Source organism: Lathamus discolor, chromosome 1 (assembly GCF_037157495.1).
Source record: "Lathamus discolor isolate bLatDis1 chromosome 1, bLatDis1.hap1, whole genome shotgun sequence".
NCBI lineage: Eukaryota > Metazoa > Chordata > Aves > Psittaciformes > Psittacidae > Lathamus > Lathamus discolor.
Window position 1 is genome coordinate 80,670,428 of NC_088884.1, and position 15,718 is coordinate 80,686,145.

Sequence of the window (15,718 nt, forward strand, 5' to 3'; positions counted from 1 at the left end):
GCTTGCTTAGGTCAGGTCACAAGTAAATGCCTACCCTGAAAGCATCTCATACACAGGTGGCATCCCAAAACTAGTCTTTACTGTAAACAGTCAATTGGGGCATTGTAGCATGTGATGTGTCCTCCTGCCTTTCCCCCCCAGCCCCACGCCACAGAGCAGGATGGTCAAAGTTGCACTCACAGAATCATAGAACAGTTAGGGTTGGAAAGGACCTTAAGATCATCCTGTTCCAACCCCCCTGCCATGGGCAGGGACACCTCACACTAAACCATGTCACCGATGGCTCTGTCCAACCTGGCCTTGAAAAACTGCCGGGGATGGGGCATTCACAGCTTCCCTGGGCAACCCATTCCAGTGCCTCACCACCCTAACAGGAAAGAATTTCCTCCTTATATACAATCTAAACTTCCCCTGTTTAAGTTTTAACCCATTACCCCTTGTCATATCACTACAGTCCCTGATGAAGAGTCCCTCCCCAGCATCCCTGTGGCCCCCCTTCAGACACTGGAAGGCTGCTATGAGGTCTCCACTCAGCCTTCTCTTCTCCAGGCTGAACAGCCCCAACTTTCTCAGCCTGTCTTCATAAGGAAGGTGCTCCAGTCCCCTGATCATCCTCATGGACGATCTCACCCAACTATGGCAGATGCAGAGTTTACAAGGAATTACAGTTTGCCTCAGACAAAAGAATTGCTGTAAGGGTATCTATCTTTCACGGTGGTTCCCTCAAAAATTGCTTGATGAACAGAATGAAAGACAGAATTTGTCCTGATAATCTTCTAGGGCAAGGATGTGGATGAGATCAGGATAAATACTCATGAAATGTTCACACAGCAAGTTAGAATTTATTTCAAAGAAAACATCTTTTATTATTTTATATATATATATACTAGATCAAAAGAGCAACTCTGGAACTAGGTTAAAATTAATATGAAATCTAAAATAATCACAGCTTGTGATTTCTCTGTATGATAGGTAATCACTCTGCTACAGTATGTGTGATATAATCCAAAACATTACCCATTTATTAGAGGGGAAAAGACACACCATCAGTAAGACTGGAAGAAAGGGGACAGTAGTGTTATATGACTCCCTGAATGCCAGGCTAGTAGTTGCATGTGTCCTCTGGAATAAAGGAATTGACCTCTCTGGCCATCATGATCTTGCATGACATAAAAGCTCTCTGCTTCAGATCTAAAACAAGGTCTATCCCTCCTCCGGTTCCTCCCTGCTATTCTCAGTTGCCTTACCTCGCTGCATATTCCCTTTAGGCTTGACTAACACCTATCCATCTGTGGAAGATGGGGTTGTTAGGATCAGGTCATCACCACATTTGTTGTATAGGGCAGTGAACCATATGAATACTAAGACATTGGGTTAGCAAGTGAAGACCCTTCTCCTGCTTGGTCCCATAATCCGCACACAAGTATGCTTGCTTCAAATAAGGGAAATACAGCTTCAGAAATACCACTTCTGTGCAACACATGAGACAAGGGAAAAGTTCTGTTGCAGCCACACTTGAAGCTAATTCTAGAAAGCTGCAATCCCAGGAAAAAAGGACTTCACTGAATTCTAGCAACTACAGATGTCCATAAATGAACTGCAAGTAACCTAGAAGCCTGCACAGCACTCTAGCACAAAACTTGTAGAACAGAGGAAACCTGGCGAGCACTTTGTTTGTAGAATTCTTCCACAATCAAGTCGGTACCAACAGCAGCCAGAGAACCAATTTCCTACTCCATTCACAGTGTCCAAGCAATTCCTAGGCAGTGACTTGGAAGAAATGCAGTGTTCGAAATGCAGAAGGAGAGGGGAAAGGTCTCAATGTTGCTCGGGCCAAGGGCAGCCCATCTGATTTAGTAGTGCATAGATGAACAGCAGAGCCTTTTATGCAACCTTACTTGGTAAGAACTGGGGGAAGGGTGCAGGATTCTTCTAGATTCCTCCTCCTCCTCCCTTCTGTCCAATTTCAACTTGCAAGCAAAGCATTTCTTAAATTCTGTGTCACTGAAGTTCCTCCTACACATTTTTAAGACTCCCAGAGCACTGTTTCAACACTAACATGGTGAAAAAAAAACCTGGAGCTAAAAGCAGATTTGGAATCCAAAGCATATTCACATCAGTCAGTTCACCTCCACTGCCATTCCAAAGACAGAGATGCCTGGCTCACTCTCTGTGCAAATGCAAACCTCTTCCTTTCTTGAAGGAGGTGCTATCTCCTTCCTTTTGCAACCTACCTCATTTCTGGCTGCGATGTGGTGCGTATGCTGGCATGAAATTACAAACTGCTTGTGATTTCTCGCAATTCTGCACGTTCCTTCTACAAAGCCACTGCCATCACTGAAAAAGCAGCCAGTGCACCTCATTCCATTTGGGATAGCTGATTTGGCAGCACTACACCCCTCAAGAAACACTGGTTCAGCAGCACCCTGTTTTTGAGTAACTGGCACCAGAGTCCCAATAAGTAAAAAGAAGGAGCTCTGCACACACAGATGGACAGATATTAGTATTTCTGCAGATAAGTACCTCCTAAATTGAAGGTGTGGCTAGCAGCTACTGCCAGCAACCAGCTCTCTAAGGTCTATGTAATCATGGCCTTAGAAGACCATTTCCATGGTCTAGACCATTCCTTAATCCCATGGAAGTTAGCAAATACTGCAAGGAAGGTGAACGTTCCTCTTTCTGTGCTGGATGGCACCACTGAAAAGTAAGGCTGAGGGACACTGGACCTAGTTTATGAATAAATGGGGGTTTGACTTCCAATTTAAGGTCTTGCACACTGGGTCCACAGCACAATTTTGACTGTGATATGCTGAAAGCTAAAGGACCTTCCCTTTGTTATATGTAAAATCCTTCCCTGTACTTACTCTTCTGGAAATTGGAGACAAGCCCTTGTCTTGTGCAAGCAGATGAAATGGTAATTTCTTTTTCTCTGCAGAGAAAGGCAGAGGATTCAAAACTAAGATTGTGTTCCTCACATTACAGCTGCTTTTAGAAGCAGCCAAGCAATTTTTGTCCTCATAAGACCAACAAGGACACAGCTAGTACTAAGAGAGAAAGAGACTGCTTCCTACTATAGATTTCACAGGAGAGAAACTCACCCAGAGAGGTTTTTTTCTGCTCCTATTCAGAAAATAAGGTATAGAGAAAGAAGCCACTGAGAAGGACCTCTTTACCTGGGTCACTGACAGAACATTCAGTTCCCTCCATATGCAAAGCCTGGCATAACATAAGAACAGATCCTCTGCAGTGTGAGCTTCCTAGGAAGGCACATCAGTATCAAGAGGACAGAAAGCTACTGAAGCAAAATGTCAGTGTGCATGGATGCTGAGATCTGAATTAAGAATAACTCAACTATCTTGTTTGTACCCTGCGTATGGAGGTGCCTGGTAAAGCAGGAGGGAGGGAAGAGGAGGCAAAGACTTATTTCTGATCTCTGTGCGGTGTGAGGAGAGTATAACTAGGAACACCAACTCAGTTGTGTTGCCTCCAAAGGCTTTCCAGCATATACACAGACTGATTTATGCTTCTAAAATCACAATGCTCCTCTGGAACTAAGACATTCCTTGCTGAGCCAACTCCAAAACATGGAATTTTTTCAAGCAATCCTTGCTTAGTTTCTTTGGACAGTCTAAGGACACACAGGTCTTGATCTTTCTCTGCATAGCCTGAACTAGAAGAACAGAAGCAGCAGACAGTGCATGGTATGAAAATGTTCCTAGGCAGGCAAGTCCCCGCTGCTAATTTATGTTAGAGTGACTCTACCTGCAAGTTAAAGGAAGAGGAGGAAACAGGGATCAGGCTGTATGGGGTATCCCTGAGCTGCAAACCACATGAGAGAAGAGAGGAAGAAAGGAAATGAAGGACGGAGACATATTTATTCTTAAAGATGAAGACTGTGAATTTAGGGTTTAGGTACCATCCTAGTATGATGATCCCTTCCTCAATCCTTGCGTGTAAGGAAGGAGCAAAGGTAGGCTGTGAATCTTCATGGTTGGCCCTGTTCCGAATAGGAGCCCCTCTCTGGGTGCTGTGCCAGCTGGAGCAGGGGGATGTTCCTTGCAAAGTTTGGGTCAGGATGGGTGCTGAAACAGCCTCTTGCTGCAGCACCGAGTTCTGGGCAAAGACACTTCTGGAAATTTATAGACTCCGTGGTGGTTTCCTCTTCTATTGAGAGCAGGCTGCTAGCTCCCTAGCGGGATGTGAAAAGACAGAAGTGTTCACAGAATGCTAAATAGGGGGGGAGGAACAATATAACTTTTACATCAGCACTGCAGCAAGTTGCTCTGGCTACTGCAGCTTCCTTTGAGGGGCCGTGCCTCTCCATAACTGCCAGTGGACTGCAAAATGGGACTTTGTTTCAGACTGACAGTGATGCAGTGGCAAATCCCCAAGCAAACAGAATTTGTTAAAGTCCACAGGCACTTATTCTTCACAAGGAGAATGGTAAGACTTAAAGCCTTCCATTGGCACAGTGCCACAACACAGCTTCTGGTGTGCTCACGTCACAGACTGGACGACTAGTACATTGTACGAATGGCACACTGGCCGATGGTGGCTCCTCACACAGGCAAAAGCTTCGTCCTCAAACACACTGTGAGGAGGGTGGGCTTGCCTGATCTTCGTGCACAAAGGGTGGTAAAGAAAGAACTCTGATGGCTGAACAAAACTGGGATTACTGGGACAAGCCACCTTCTTATACCCTGTTTCCATTATGGCTCAATTATTGATGGCAGCAATGTATGTTCACAGTTGAAAGCCTGCTGGCACCTGGCAGGATTGCAAATAAATTATCAATAAAAACAAGGGGCTTTTAGTGCTGAGGCAGGGAGTTTTCTTTCATATTGCCTAGATTAGAAGATCACCCCAGGTCTCTCCCCATTCCTCCCTTCTTCCCTTTTCAGTACATAAAATCCCTGACAGCAGATCTTCAGTCACACCTGTCTTAACCCTAGCTCCAGTTCTCTTTCTTGAAAGCAAGCTGCACAGCATCATTCACATCCTGCACTATGTGAGATGCCTCCACCAGGCTGGGGTCAAAGCAGAAGTCCCGATGGCCGTGGAACACTGACTCCATCGTGCACTCTTTCGTTTTAGTAGGGACATCTGCATTGTGGCGGTAAACCCCAGTGCAGACCAGAATCGACTCGCAACTCTCCACTGAATTGTTGCAGTCCCTCCTCAGCTTGAGGTGATCCTCAGTTTGGGGACTGGCTGTCTGCAGGCTCCTCTTCACCCCAGCTTGGACCTGGTTCTGGTGAGCTGACTTGAGGTAGCTGTTGTAGAGGTTTGCCCCATAGACATCAGACATAGGATTATCCCTGGATAAAGTCACAGTGTGAAACAGAAATGAGAAACTACTCATGCATCAGTTTCAGGCTCTGGCAGACTAGGATTAAGGCAGCACCAAAGGAGGAAGGGTTGCAAGATATTTGGTAACGTCAAGAGAATCACCCAGACTGACCTAGGGAGTCCACCTACTGGTGTGTCCTGTCCAGCTATGGTGAAGGCCACATGCTTCATAAACATCTTTCAAAGGGAAAAAGACATGTCCAAAGCACCCACAGCAGTTTCAGCCATTACTGTAATATATTTCCTATGATCCCAAAGTGTTTGATTTAACTACGGCTAATGATTCTACATCTGATCTCTTAACTTTTTCTTAAATCCAGTCATGCCACATGCACTCTGTACCCTATAGTAAACAGCTCTGCTAGGCTGACAGGGCCCTTCAAGTTATTAGAAGTTTAGAGTACAAAAACCTATCGAGCCTCTGTTCCAGGATGTGACTCTCCAGAGGCACCACAGGCATTTTGGTATAAAAAACACTTGAGAGGTCAGTAAGCACCTCCCTAAGGAAAACGGTCTCTTACCCAACTGCATAGAGGCGTCGGATGGGAGCCTTCCAGCCTTGTTTCTCTGCCTGCTCTTGTATCAAGTATGCAGCATAGCGGTAGGTGACTGTGCTGGGTTTGCCAATCAAGGCCTCATACTTCAGTTCCCGGCCTGTCACTTTCTTGTAGATGTTCTCTAAGCAGAGAAGGAAAGTGCCATGTCCAATCCTGCTCCAGAAAGGAGGTCATCAGTATCTCCAGTCACACCACTGAAGTAGCAAACACTCCTCAGTAAGGAGGACCAGCTGCTGTAGCCAGGCTACTGCCTAAGCTGGTCATGTTATCTACCCACACACACCTCCACATGCAGTGGCCTGGATTTTGCTTCTTGAAAGCTTAAGTCTTTGTTTGTCATGCAGTTTTCATATCTCTGCTGCTAATAATTCCATACAGTCAAACTCTAAACCAGTCAAATGCTAAAAAATGTAGTAAGAAAGATCACCTGCAGGAGAGATGTATGAAATAGGCTAAAACAAATGCTTTTCACCTGGGCATCTTGGCTTCAGCCATCCACAGGAGATCCATGTTGCAGGCAAGGACAGGCAGATGGGGGTATGGTATATCTTGAAGCTCTGAATCAGGGTTGCCATTGCTCAGGAGTACATCAGTAATAAGTTGCAGGCTTGTCTCCCACCTCACTGGCTCACCAAACAGAATCACCCCTGGAAGATTTCAAAAGATGCCTGGAAACTCACAGCACCCACATATAGGACCCACTACCAAAGCCTGGCTAATACAGCTACCACTGGAACATGTCTGGTGCTACAGCTCCAGTCTGTATGTTACTGCACCATATGGACCACTGGTCCCAGATACTGGAGCATGGCACAGGGAAAAGCTGGCTCTGCTTGTGCTTCATGCTGCACAAGGGCAGTGATGCTGCCTCCTGAATCTATCCTCTGAATAAGCTGCCTGTGGATACAGAGGAACTGACAGCACATCGTTAGCTCCCATCCCAGCTGGCTTTGCCTTGCTGTTATTTCTGCTTGCTGTTCGTATGTAAACAAAGGCTATTCCTTACCTTCTATAGTGGGGAAGCCAGTGGTTGGAGGAGGCTGCCAGGAAAAAAAACACAAGGCTAGGTTAGTAATGCAAAACCTAATGCCATCTCCAAAACAAACTATAAATGCTTCCTTTGAACCTGCCAAGGCAGCCACATAAAGAGGAAGGACAAGGCCACCTGGAATCCCAAAGAAAGACTTTCACCACCCCCACCCCCCCATCCCAGATTGGATTTCACAGATTTTGCATTCCTGTCCTAGAGCTGGAGATGCCAACCAAACCAAACTTACTGCAAGGAATAGGAATGAAAGATAAGTATGGCATAAGAAAGGAGAGGGGAAAGTCACTGCCTTTCCCGCAGTAGCCAACACTTGAAAGGGCAGAGAGACGCTGGCTGCTCAGCATTAAGTCCTAGCCTCTTGCTTAAGTAAGTCACTAGCAGCCAGCCACTGAGCCTTTGCAGCTTCTCCACCCCATGCTATACACTGTGAGCACTTCCACAGCAGACCACCATCTCTATTGATGCATCATGAAATTACCAGCTCTTTTGGCCTCCGGCTCTGATCCACCATGTCTAACAGGGGATATGCCCTCCTGAGTGCCTCTATGGTGACCACATGCTTGAACCCCAGCCTATTTCAGACCATTAAGGAAAGTTGTGGAGACTGTTTTTTTTGGGTTTTGTTAAGGTTTTGGGTTCTTCTTAAGCGACTGAGGTTTTTTTCAGTTAATGGCAAAAGCATTTACAGGATTACAGAATACAAGTCCTAGTAACAGAGGAGTTATTTAACCTGGTAAAGCATAACCTTGTGGCCTTCAGTCAAACTGTATGCTGTGCTTCAAACTACAGGTGGCCTTAAAGGTTACAAAAACACCCAGGCTGGGCTGATTTAGTTTGCGATCAGCCATCCCTGGAATCAGACAAAGAGCATAGGTGGATGTGTTTTGGGAGCTTTTTCAGGCCAGGGTTCTCATAGTGGTGCGGTGCAGGGGACCGGTCAGGCTTCCTGGCTAGAAGCAGAACCTCTGAAGCTCTGGTCAGCTCAGCTGGGGAAAAGAAAATGGTCTGTGCTGACAAACCTACACAAGTGAGGGATAAGTTGCATTTACCCACAGAACTCCTCACCCTCAGCTCACCCTATTGACCTTGGGAAACTGAGACAGGCCAAGGTTCTGCACCAAAGGAAGTTAAATGTTAAGGACAGGGTGTGACTCTGTGTGCACAGGCTGAAATGTCGCAAACCATGCAGGCAGTTCTGACCTCCTCGAAGACATGGGGTTAGTCAGAGTTGCTGTGCCCTAGCCTCAGACAGGCAGTACGCATCCGGGATTGCCACACTGATTGTAAAGATACTTGAGTTCCTCCAAGTGCCTGGCAGATTCCTGGGGAAAGCCTTAGCGTGGGAGAGTTGGGAGTGATCTCTAATGCACTTCGCTACGAACGAATGCGAGGAGCACAATTTTATCTTAAAAGTGAGCGAGGCCCAAAGCTGATAAAGTCCTTACAGTGACATCCCACCAACAGGAACAGCAATCAGGACAGGTCACCAGTGTGAGAAGCCAAACACTGACCAAGGACAGCTAGGAAGTGACCAAGATGGAGATCAACAGTTAGTGCCTGCATTCAGGCCTCTCCTTGAGGGTGCCTCCCATAAGATAAGACCGTGACTTCTCTGTCTCACTGTGCTTCTAAAAGCTGACCGAGCAAGTGCCAGGGGCAGGGTGGAAGCAGCAGCAGGACACACAGGGCACCCCGAGGCATGCACAGCAAAGGATACTCTTGGGCGTTCTCCTCCACGGGCCCCTGTCCAGCCACCAGCATGCACTTGTGGTGGAACTGGCTGAAGAGGCGCAGAGGGCTATGGGACAGGATCACCTGCTCCGGAGACACCTGCAGGAGGGAGGAGAGGGTGATGAGGGATCTGCTGGGAAGCTTTCCCCCCTTCTAGTGCGGTCGGGTCGCTTCCCCTTCCCCTCCCCGTGCTGCTACCGGCCTCCCTCCATCCCTCGGACCAAGATAGGTTGGTGGCTCGGTGGTGCCGCCACTCCGAGCCCTTCATCCCTCCTGGGGAGCTCCATCCTCTCCGTGCTCCCCAAGCCGGGACAGCCGAACGGGGGAGCGGTGACGAGGCCGCTTCCCAGCGCCCTGAGGTCCCTGTCACTGCCGGAGCAGCCACCTCGCCGCCCTGCCCGCCGCCGTTACCTGCAGCCCCAGCGCACGGGACAGCTCTTGGGCCCTGGCCGATCTCAGGCAGTTGCCGGCGTTGGTCAGGAAGACGACGGGTACCCGGAGCCGCCCGCTGCTGTCCGCCAGCCTCTGGAAGGCCCGGCGGGCGGCGGGCACCACCTGGCTGCCCCGCACCAGCACCCCGTCCACGTCGAACAGGAACCCGAAGGCCGGCGGCTGCAAGGCGAGCGGAGGCGACGGTCACCCACCGCCGGCAGCCCTTTCCTCTCCTCTCCCCCTCCCTTCACCCGGCCCCCGCCCGCGGCGCCCTTCCCGGCCCACAGCAAGGACGCGAGCGTCGGGCCCGGCCTATCGCTCACCCGGCCCCCGGCGCAGCGCCCGCGGGCGGGCGGCCCCCGAGGCCCCGCGGCGCGCAGCAGCCCCAGCCCGGCCCGCAGGCAGCCGCGCAGCGCCATGCCGCGCCGCTCCACCGCAGCCGGCCCCGGGGCCGGTGGCGGGGCACGCCGGGGCTCGTAGTTCCCGGACTACAGCTCCCAGCGAGGCTCGGGGCGCGGGCGGAGCTTGGGGCGGGGGGGGCGGCAGGGGACTGGGGCCGTCCGCGCCGGGGTGCCTGCAGTTCGGGTTGGAGGACTGGGGAGCGCTGTGAGCGGAGCTGTAGATGGCGAGTGTGGCAGAACCAGTGCTGGAAACAGCGCCAAGGCGGTGGGGCTTGACACGGCAGAGGAACGAGGGGAAGGGGTGCGAGCAGCCCCGCGGTGGGAGAGGTGTGAAGAGACACTGACGACGAGGGGTCTGGGCAGGAGGGACTGAAAGGCTTAGGCCCCCCACAAAGCGATTTCACCGGATTTACCTAATTTGTTCACAAAAGCAAAGCTTGGGGGCTTGGTTTTGTGAGGGCAACTGTGTGGTGCAGGCCTCAGGGATACAAACGTGTCCCAGAATGTAGCCTGGTCTCAATTTCGGATGGTTAAAACTGACTCTGCCCACAGTGCCCATGTGAAGCCTCTTCATTACAACTTTGTACCCCTGCTGGCTGCTGCCCTGCCTTTGCACAGTCTTTCCTATGCAAATCCAAGCCTTGTAGTGTTTTTTCATAAAATCATAGAATGTTTTGGGTTGGAAGGGACCTTAAAAATCATCTAGTTCCAGCCCTCTGCCATGGGAGGGACGCCTTCCACTAGACCAGGTTGCTCAGAGGCCTGTCCAACCTGGCCTTGAACAGTGCTAGGAATGGAGCAGCCACAGCTTCTCTGGGCAACCTGTGCCAGTGCCTCACTACCCTTATGACAAAGAATTTCCTCCTTATGTCTAATCTAAATCTACCGTCTTTCAGTTTAAAACCATTCCCCTTGTCCTGTCACTACATGTGCTTGTAAAAAGCCTCTCTGCAACTTTCCTGTAGTCCCCCTTTAGGTAATGGAAGGCTGCTCCAAGGTCTTTCCTGAGCCTTCTCTTCTCCAGTTCAAGCAAGGCTGATCTTTTCCCAGAGATGATAAAGTTTTCTAGAAAGCTGGTCCTTTTCCTTGCTGCCTGATGGGCTGTGTCCCAGGGGCTCCCTCTTTTCCTGCGGCATGGGACAGAAACCTTGACACTGAATTCAGCTGAGGCCCTTCCAGACCTGCGTAAAGCAAAAGGTTCATTTCACCTCCATGGAAATGAAAGTGTTTGTTTGCTTTCTGGCTAGGCTTAAGCTCTCCTGGCTCGGGTGATACAGCAGGTTTAACACGTATGACTTTAGACACCGATTACACAAACAGTGTAATTGCTTTTATGCTTTCATTGCCATGAACACCAACCTTAATTCATTTCTGATGCACTTTAACTCCCAGAGCCCTTTCTGCAGAGCTGTAAAAGCACTGGTAATGCAGGGTTGTGCATTGGTACAGATGGTTGTTCCTCATTAAGTGCCTTTGCCTTAACTGAATTATGTACTTTTTGTTTTACGTAATTTCCTCAACTTGCCAGGATCTCTTTAATTTCTCAGAAGTGTTTGCAGCTCCTCCTGCTCTGGCAAAATTCATGCTGGCATTGAAGACATTACTGAAAGTATTTAATTCCTTGCAGAGCCTGGCTTCAAACCTGCTTCTGCTAGCACAAGGGAGTGAGTTACAGCTGCTTTGAAGTACACCTTTCGAATTAGTTGTGCTCTCGCTTACAACCCGAGGACCTCCAACCCTCGTGTCCCTTGGCTGCCAGTGAAAAATACAGTCAGAGAGAGAGGCAAAGACTTTCTAAAGTGAATGACAAAGGCAAGAACCTGGTCTTGAGCATTTTTCAGTGATCCACCAAGGTGGTTGCTCCTGGCACAGAAAATCGTTGATTGATTACTCTGATTTCTGTCTGGACACTGGGCCAGTGTGCATTTGCAGCCTTTTAAAGATACAACCACTTGACAGCTGTTTGAGTTGTATCCTGGAGTGCGCTGGCAGGAATGTGGCCAGCAGGTTGAGGGAGGTGATCCTTCCCCTCTTCTCAACCCTGGTGAGGTCACATCTGGAGTTACTGTGTCCATTTCTGGGCTCCTCGGTACAAGACAGACAAGGAACTATTGGAAAGGGTCCAGAGGATGGCCACAAGGATGATCGGGGTCTGGAGCATCTGTCTTACAAGGAGAGATTGCGGGAGCTGGGCCTGTTTAGTCTAGAGGAGAAAAGACTGAGAGGAGACCTCATTAGTGAATATAAATATCTCAAAGGCAGGTGCCAGCAGAATTGTGCCAGGCTCTTTTCAGTGGTGCCCAGCAACAGGACAAGGAGCAATGTCCATAAACTAAAACACAGGAAGTTTCACCTCGACATGAAGAAGAACTTCTTTACGCTGCGAGCGGGCAGAGCACTGGAGTGGGGTGTTTTCCCCGCGCCGTATCCAGACCTGCAACCCACCGTTGTCCCTTCTCGCCCCCGCACCCGGCAGCGGTTGGATTTGATGCACCTACAGGTCTTTTCCAACCTGCTCTGTAATTCCATGGTGAGGGCGGTGTCAGCGGAGTCCAGCAGGGGGCACCCCCGCACCACGGCACGGGAGCGCGGGGCGAGGGGCGGGGCGAGAGGAGGGGGCGTGGCCTCCGCCGCTCACCTGAGGGAGGAGGAGGAGGAGATGGAGATGATGATGGCTCCGCTAACCCCTTTCTCATGCTCTGCAGCGTTCTCCTGCCGCTGGTCAGAAAGCGCTGGGATGGTTTGGGCTGACACGGAGATGCGGCACCTAGCGAGGGTTGGTGTTGCCGGCCGGGGCGTACCCAGTGCTGAAGAGGTGCCCCCAAGGCGCATGGAGGGCCCCAGCTAGCGTTCCCAGCGGGCTGGCGGAGCTGCCGTGTTTGTTTTTGCGAGGCAGGCCTGTCCAACAGGCCGAGGCGCTTGTTTTTAAACGGGGAGGGAGTTTGCCAGCAGCCTGGCTGCCGGACGCCCAGCACCCGCAGGCAGGCTTTATCGCGACGTGCTGAATGCCCAATAGCCTAATTTTCCCTTCGAGAGCTGACACTTTGTACTAGGAGCTTCCCATTTTGCGTGTTACACATGGCTGGACCTTACGGTTTCTTCTGCAGGCACATCTGGCAACAGCCATATCCCTTAATGCCCCAGAGATGGTCTGTCTGCCCTTCTCACACCAGCCCACAGGAGACTCCCTCTTCTTCCCCTGTCTACGCTGTGCTTGGATGTTTCCCCCACCCCCTTTCAGAGCTGCCTTTAAAGACAAGCAAAACAGGCAGTTGCCCACAGCCTTCTCCCGTGGGTTCCTATGTAAACTTTGCAGCTCTGTTTTCCCTGGACTCATAGCCCTGTCATCACCCCCCTCTTCCTGACCTTCTAACATGCCTCTCTAAAGCAGCCATACCTTCTGTCTCTTTTCTTACCGCAGAGGCTCTAATGGCCTGAACCAACCCTTCCCCCTCAGTTTATCTCTTTCTCTGCTGCAGCCTGCTCATTAAATGATGGACAAGCTAAAGGCTGAGAAAATACAGTAAAATGCCTTTCTTATCCTGCAATGACCAAAGGGGCAGGACACGGCCTGATAAAAATGACAAGCCAGATGAATTGAGAGCCAGACCCTTCACCTGTCTATCCCTCAGCTTACAGAAAACACTTGATAGACCTTCCATGACTGCAACTGCTGCAACCCTGGAAAGAAAGGAATACTGAGCCAATTACAGCTACAGGTTTCCAGCCAAAGAAATGTCCTTCTACTACCTGTGAAGAGACTAATTCAGCAACTTATAGAAGAAAAAACCTGAAGCAGGCTGAGCATCAGGAGCTGGTGGAAAACACATCTGTATCCCTCTATTTTATGGCCAGAGGGCTTTGCTTAGCATCTGGCACCTGCGTAGTCCCACTGCAGTGATGGAGGCTCACATGATGATGTATAGATCCAGCTGCTCGCTTGGGCCTATCTCTATTTTCAACCAGCTACCTCACTCCTCTGTTTTTATTGGCAAGATTTTTGACAGCAACCACTAGTGCTGGATCAGCCATTTCCTGCCAGTGAGTGACCAAGAGGCAAACATTTCATTCGCTAAATTGCCCCAAAGGCATCTGAACTGCTCCGCAACAAAACATAGGCTAGACCTGTGTGCTGCAAACAAAGCTCCATCCACCTCTCATTTAAACAAATCGAGCCTGAAGAGGCCACAGGGAGACAGATGGGGGAGATAACAGGCATTAGGTTTGGCGTGTTCCTGCGGCTGCCTGAACTAGCGTCACAGAAACTTCCATAGATTTCCTTCTCTCCTTCCTTGCTCCAGAGTCCAGATGGAGACTGGAGTGGGGCCCTTTCTGTCCCTGCTCAGGCTGCCACCACACCTGTGGCTGCTTCCAACGCTACTTGTCCAAATACCTCCTTCATCTCAGGTTTTCAAGTTCTTTGGCTGGCCCTTTCTTCACATGCCCATCACCGGTACTTTGGGCAAAGAGCCTCGAGTTGTGCCTCGAGGCAGTGAGCTGATGCTTCACTAAGCACTTGCCAGCTTTGAAAAGAATGGGCTGGTCATGTAGTGTTTACTGCTCTCCTTGTTTCCTTCTGTTAAAATCATGCTAAAAGCAGCTAAAATGACCTTCAGTAGTTTCTTTTACTTTCTCATGCTGTCACCACTATAGAGATGGTACAAAATTTTAGCAGGAGAAGAGGTAGCGCAAGTAAATAATTTCTGTTGAGCAGTCTGTCTAAAAACACAACCCTGAGCTGGGTGCCGCTACTGCGTGATTTGGGGAAAGGGGAGGACTTGTGTTGTGCCTCTGTCAGGTGGCTCAGGCTGACTCCACAGTGTGTTAGCCCCATGGATCAAACTGTCCTTTGCAGCATGCTGTGAAGACCCTTCAGAATCCCTGATAACTAAAGGTACTCCGGACTGAGGGGCATGAAACATCTCCCTCCACTTCACATTCCAGGTTAAAAGCTCACATCAGATACAGGTATCCCCAGTTCTTCATAACAGGACAAAAAAAAAGGTGAAATAAACCCCACAAAACCCATTTAAAAATGTGAATATATACCATGTTCTGAAAGAGACAGGCAGTAAAGCTTGATTATATGTGATGTATTTGCCAACAAATGTGAGCAGGGGCCAAGCTACTGAGGATAAGGAAAATGGTATCTGGATGGATTGATTTGCACAGCTAGAGTTGGAGACACGATAATGCTGTCTGGGTTTCCCAATTTGCATCTTTCTCCTAACTAAGGCCCACTCTATGGAGGAGTTAATCCCCAGCAGTTAAGCAGGCTGGCCCTCCATCTGTCAGACTCACTAAGGCTCTAAAAATTGTTAAAGCCCATCTACTGCCAGAGGACTCTTCGGAACACCCAGTCACCTCACATGGCAAGGAAGGATCCAAGGAAGGATACATGACTAGAGTCAGGCTTCTCCATGCAGTTCAGGCTCACATTTAAACCTATATGATCAGGATGGAAAAGGTTTTGCTCTCTGACCAGCCCTAAGATGGATACCTTCCGTGGAAGCTGAGTCACAAATTCAAACACAGCCCCATAGACCTGAGTTTCACCTTTCTGAGGGCTTCATCTCGAGATCACCTCAGACCTGTGCAATTTTAACTCCCCTGTGATTTCTGTGTTGTAATCCTGGACAGCATCACTGCTGGTGGCTCCATGGGGCACATCACATCACGATTCCAAAAGCAAAGTAGGTAAATGGCCAAGTACAGAACAGGCTTCTCCAAGGAAGGCAGGAACAAACTGGACACAACATGTAAACTTGTACCAGCAAGTGTCGCAAACAGAAGATCTAGCCCTGCTGCTAATGCGGATAAATGAGGAGGGAGGACTAGAGGTAACCAAAAGGCCACCAGTGGCTCAAGCCATCAAGAGATTATGTGCAGGAAGTGCTGAAATCTTTCCACTGTAGCAGAAAAGGAAAGAACATGGGTCAACCTGTGTTAAGGAAGTCAGCGCCTCCCACACTGGCTCTGTAATTATTAGCTTCACCTTGGCAGCAGAGAGGCTCACTTAAGGAAGAATCAACTCATGGTAAATAAAAGAACCTCATCCATCCACGTATAACAAAGCTGAAGGGTTGGAGAACTCAGAGGGACACTGCTGTGGGTCACTGGTTAGCAGCCATTCCACCAGTTAGCAGTTTTTCTCAGCACTACAAATAAGGGATTTCCCAAGTCAACATTTATAGTATGGC

General features: G+C 49.4%; 1 protein-coding gene across 1 annotated transcript; it reads right to left on the reverse strand.

Moving 5' to 3' along the window:
• Positions 1 to 841: 841 nt before the first annotated feature.
• Positions 842 to 9,572, reverse strand: HDHD5 (haloacid dehalogenase like hydrolase domain containing 5). The gene is made up of 8 exons (XM_065682705.1): positions 9,441 to 9,572; positions 9,097 to 9,297; positions 8,672 to 8,784; positions 7,433 to 7,526; positions 6,913 to 6,946; positions 6,379 to 6,553; positions 5,871 to 6,059; positions 842 to 5,318 (listed from the first exon to the last, which is right to left on the reverse strand). The coding sequence occupies exons 1-8, from the start codon at positions 9,534 to 9,536 to the stop codon at positions 4,949 to 4,951; spliced, it is 1,272 nt and encodes a 423-aa protein (XP_065538777.1). The 5' UTR covers positions 9,537 to 9,572; the 3' UTR covers positions 842 to 4,948.
• Positions 9,573 to 15,718: the final 6,146 nt, after the last annotated feature.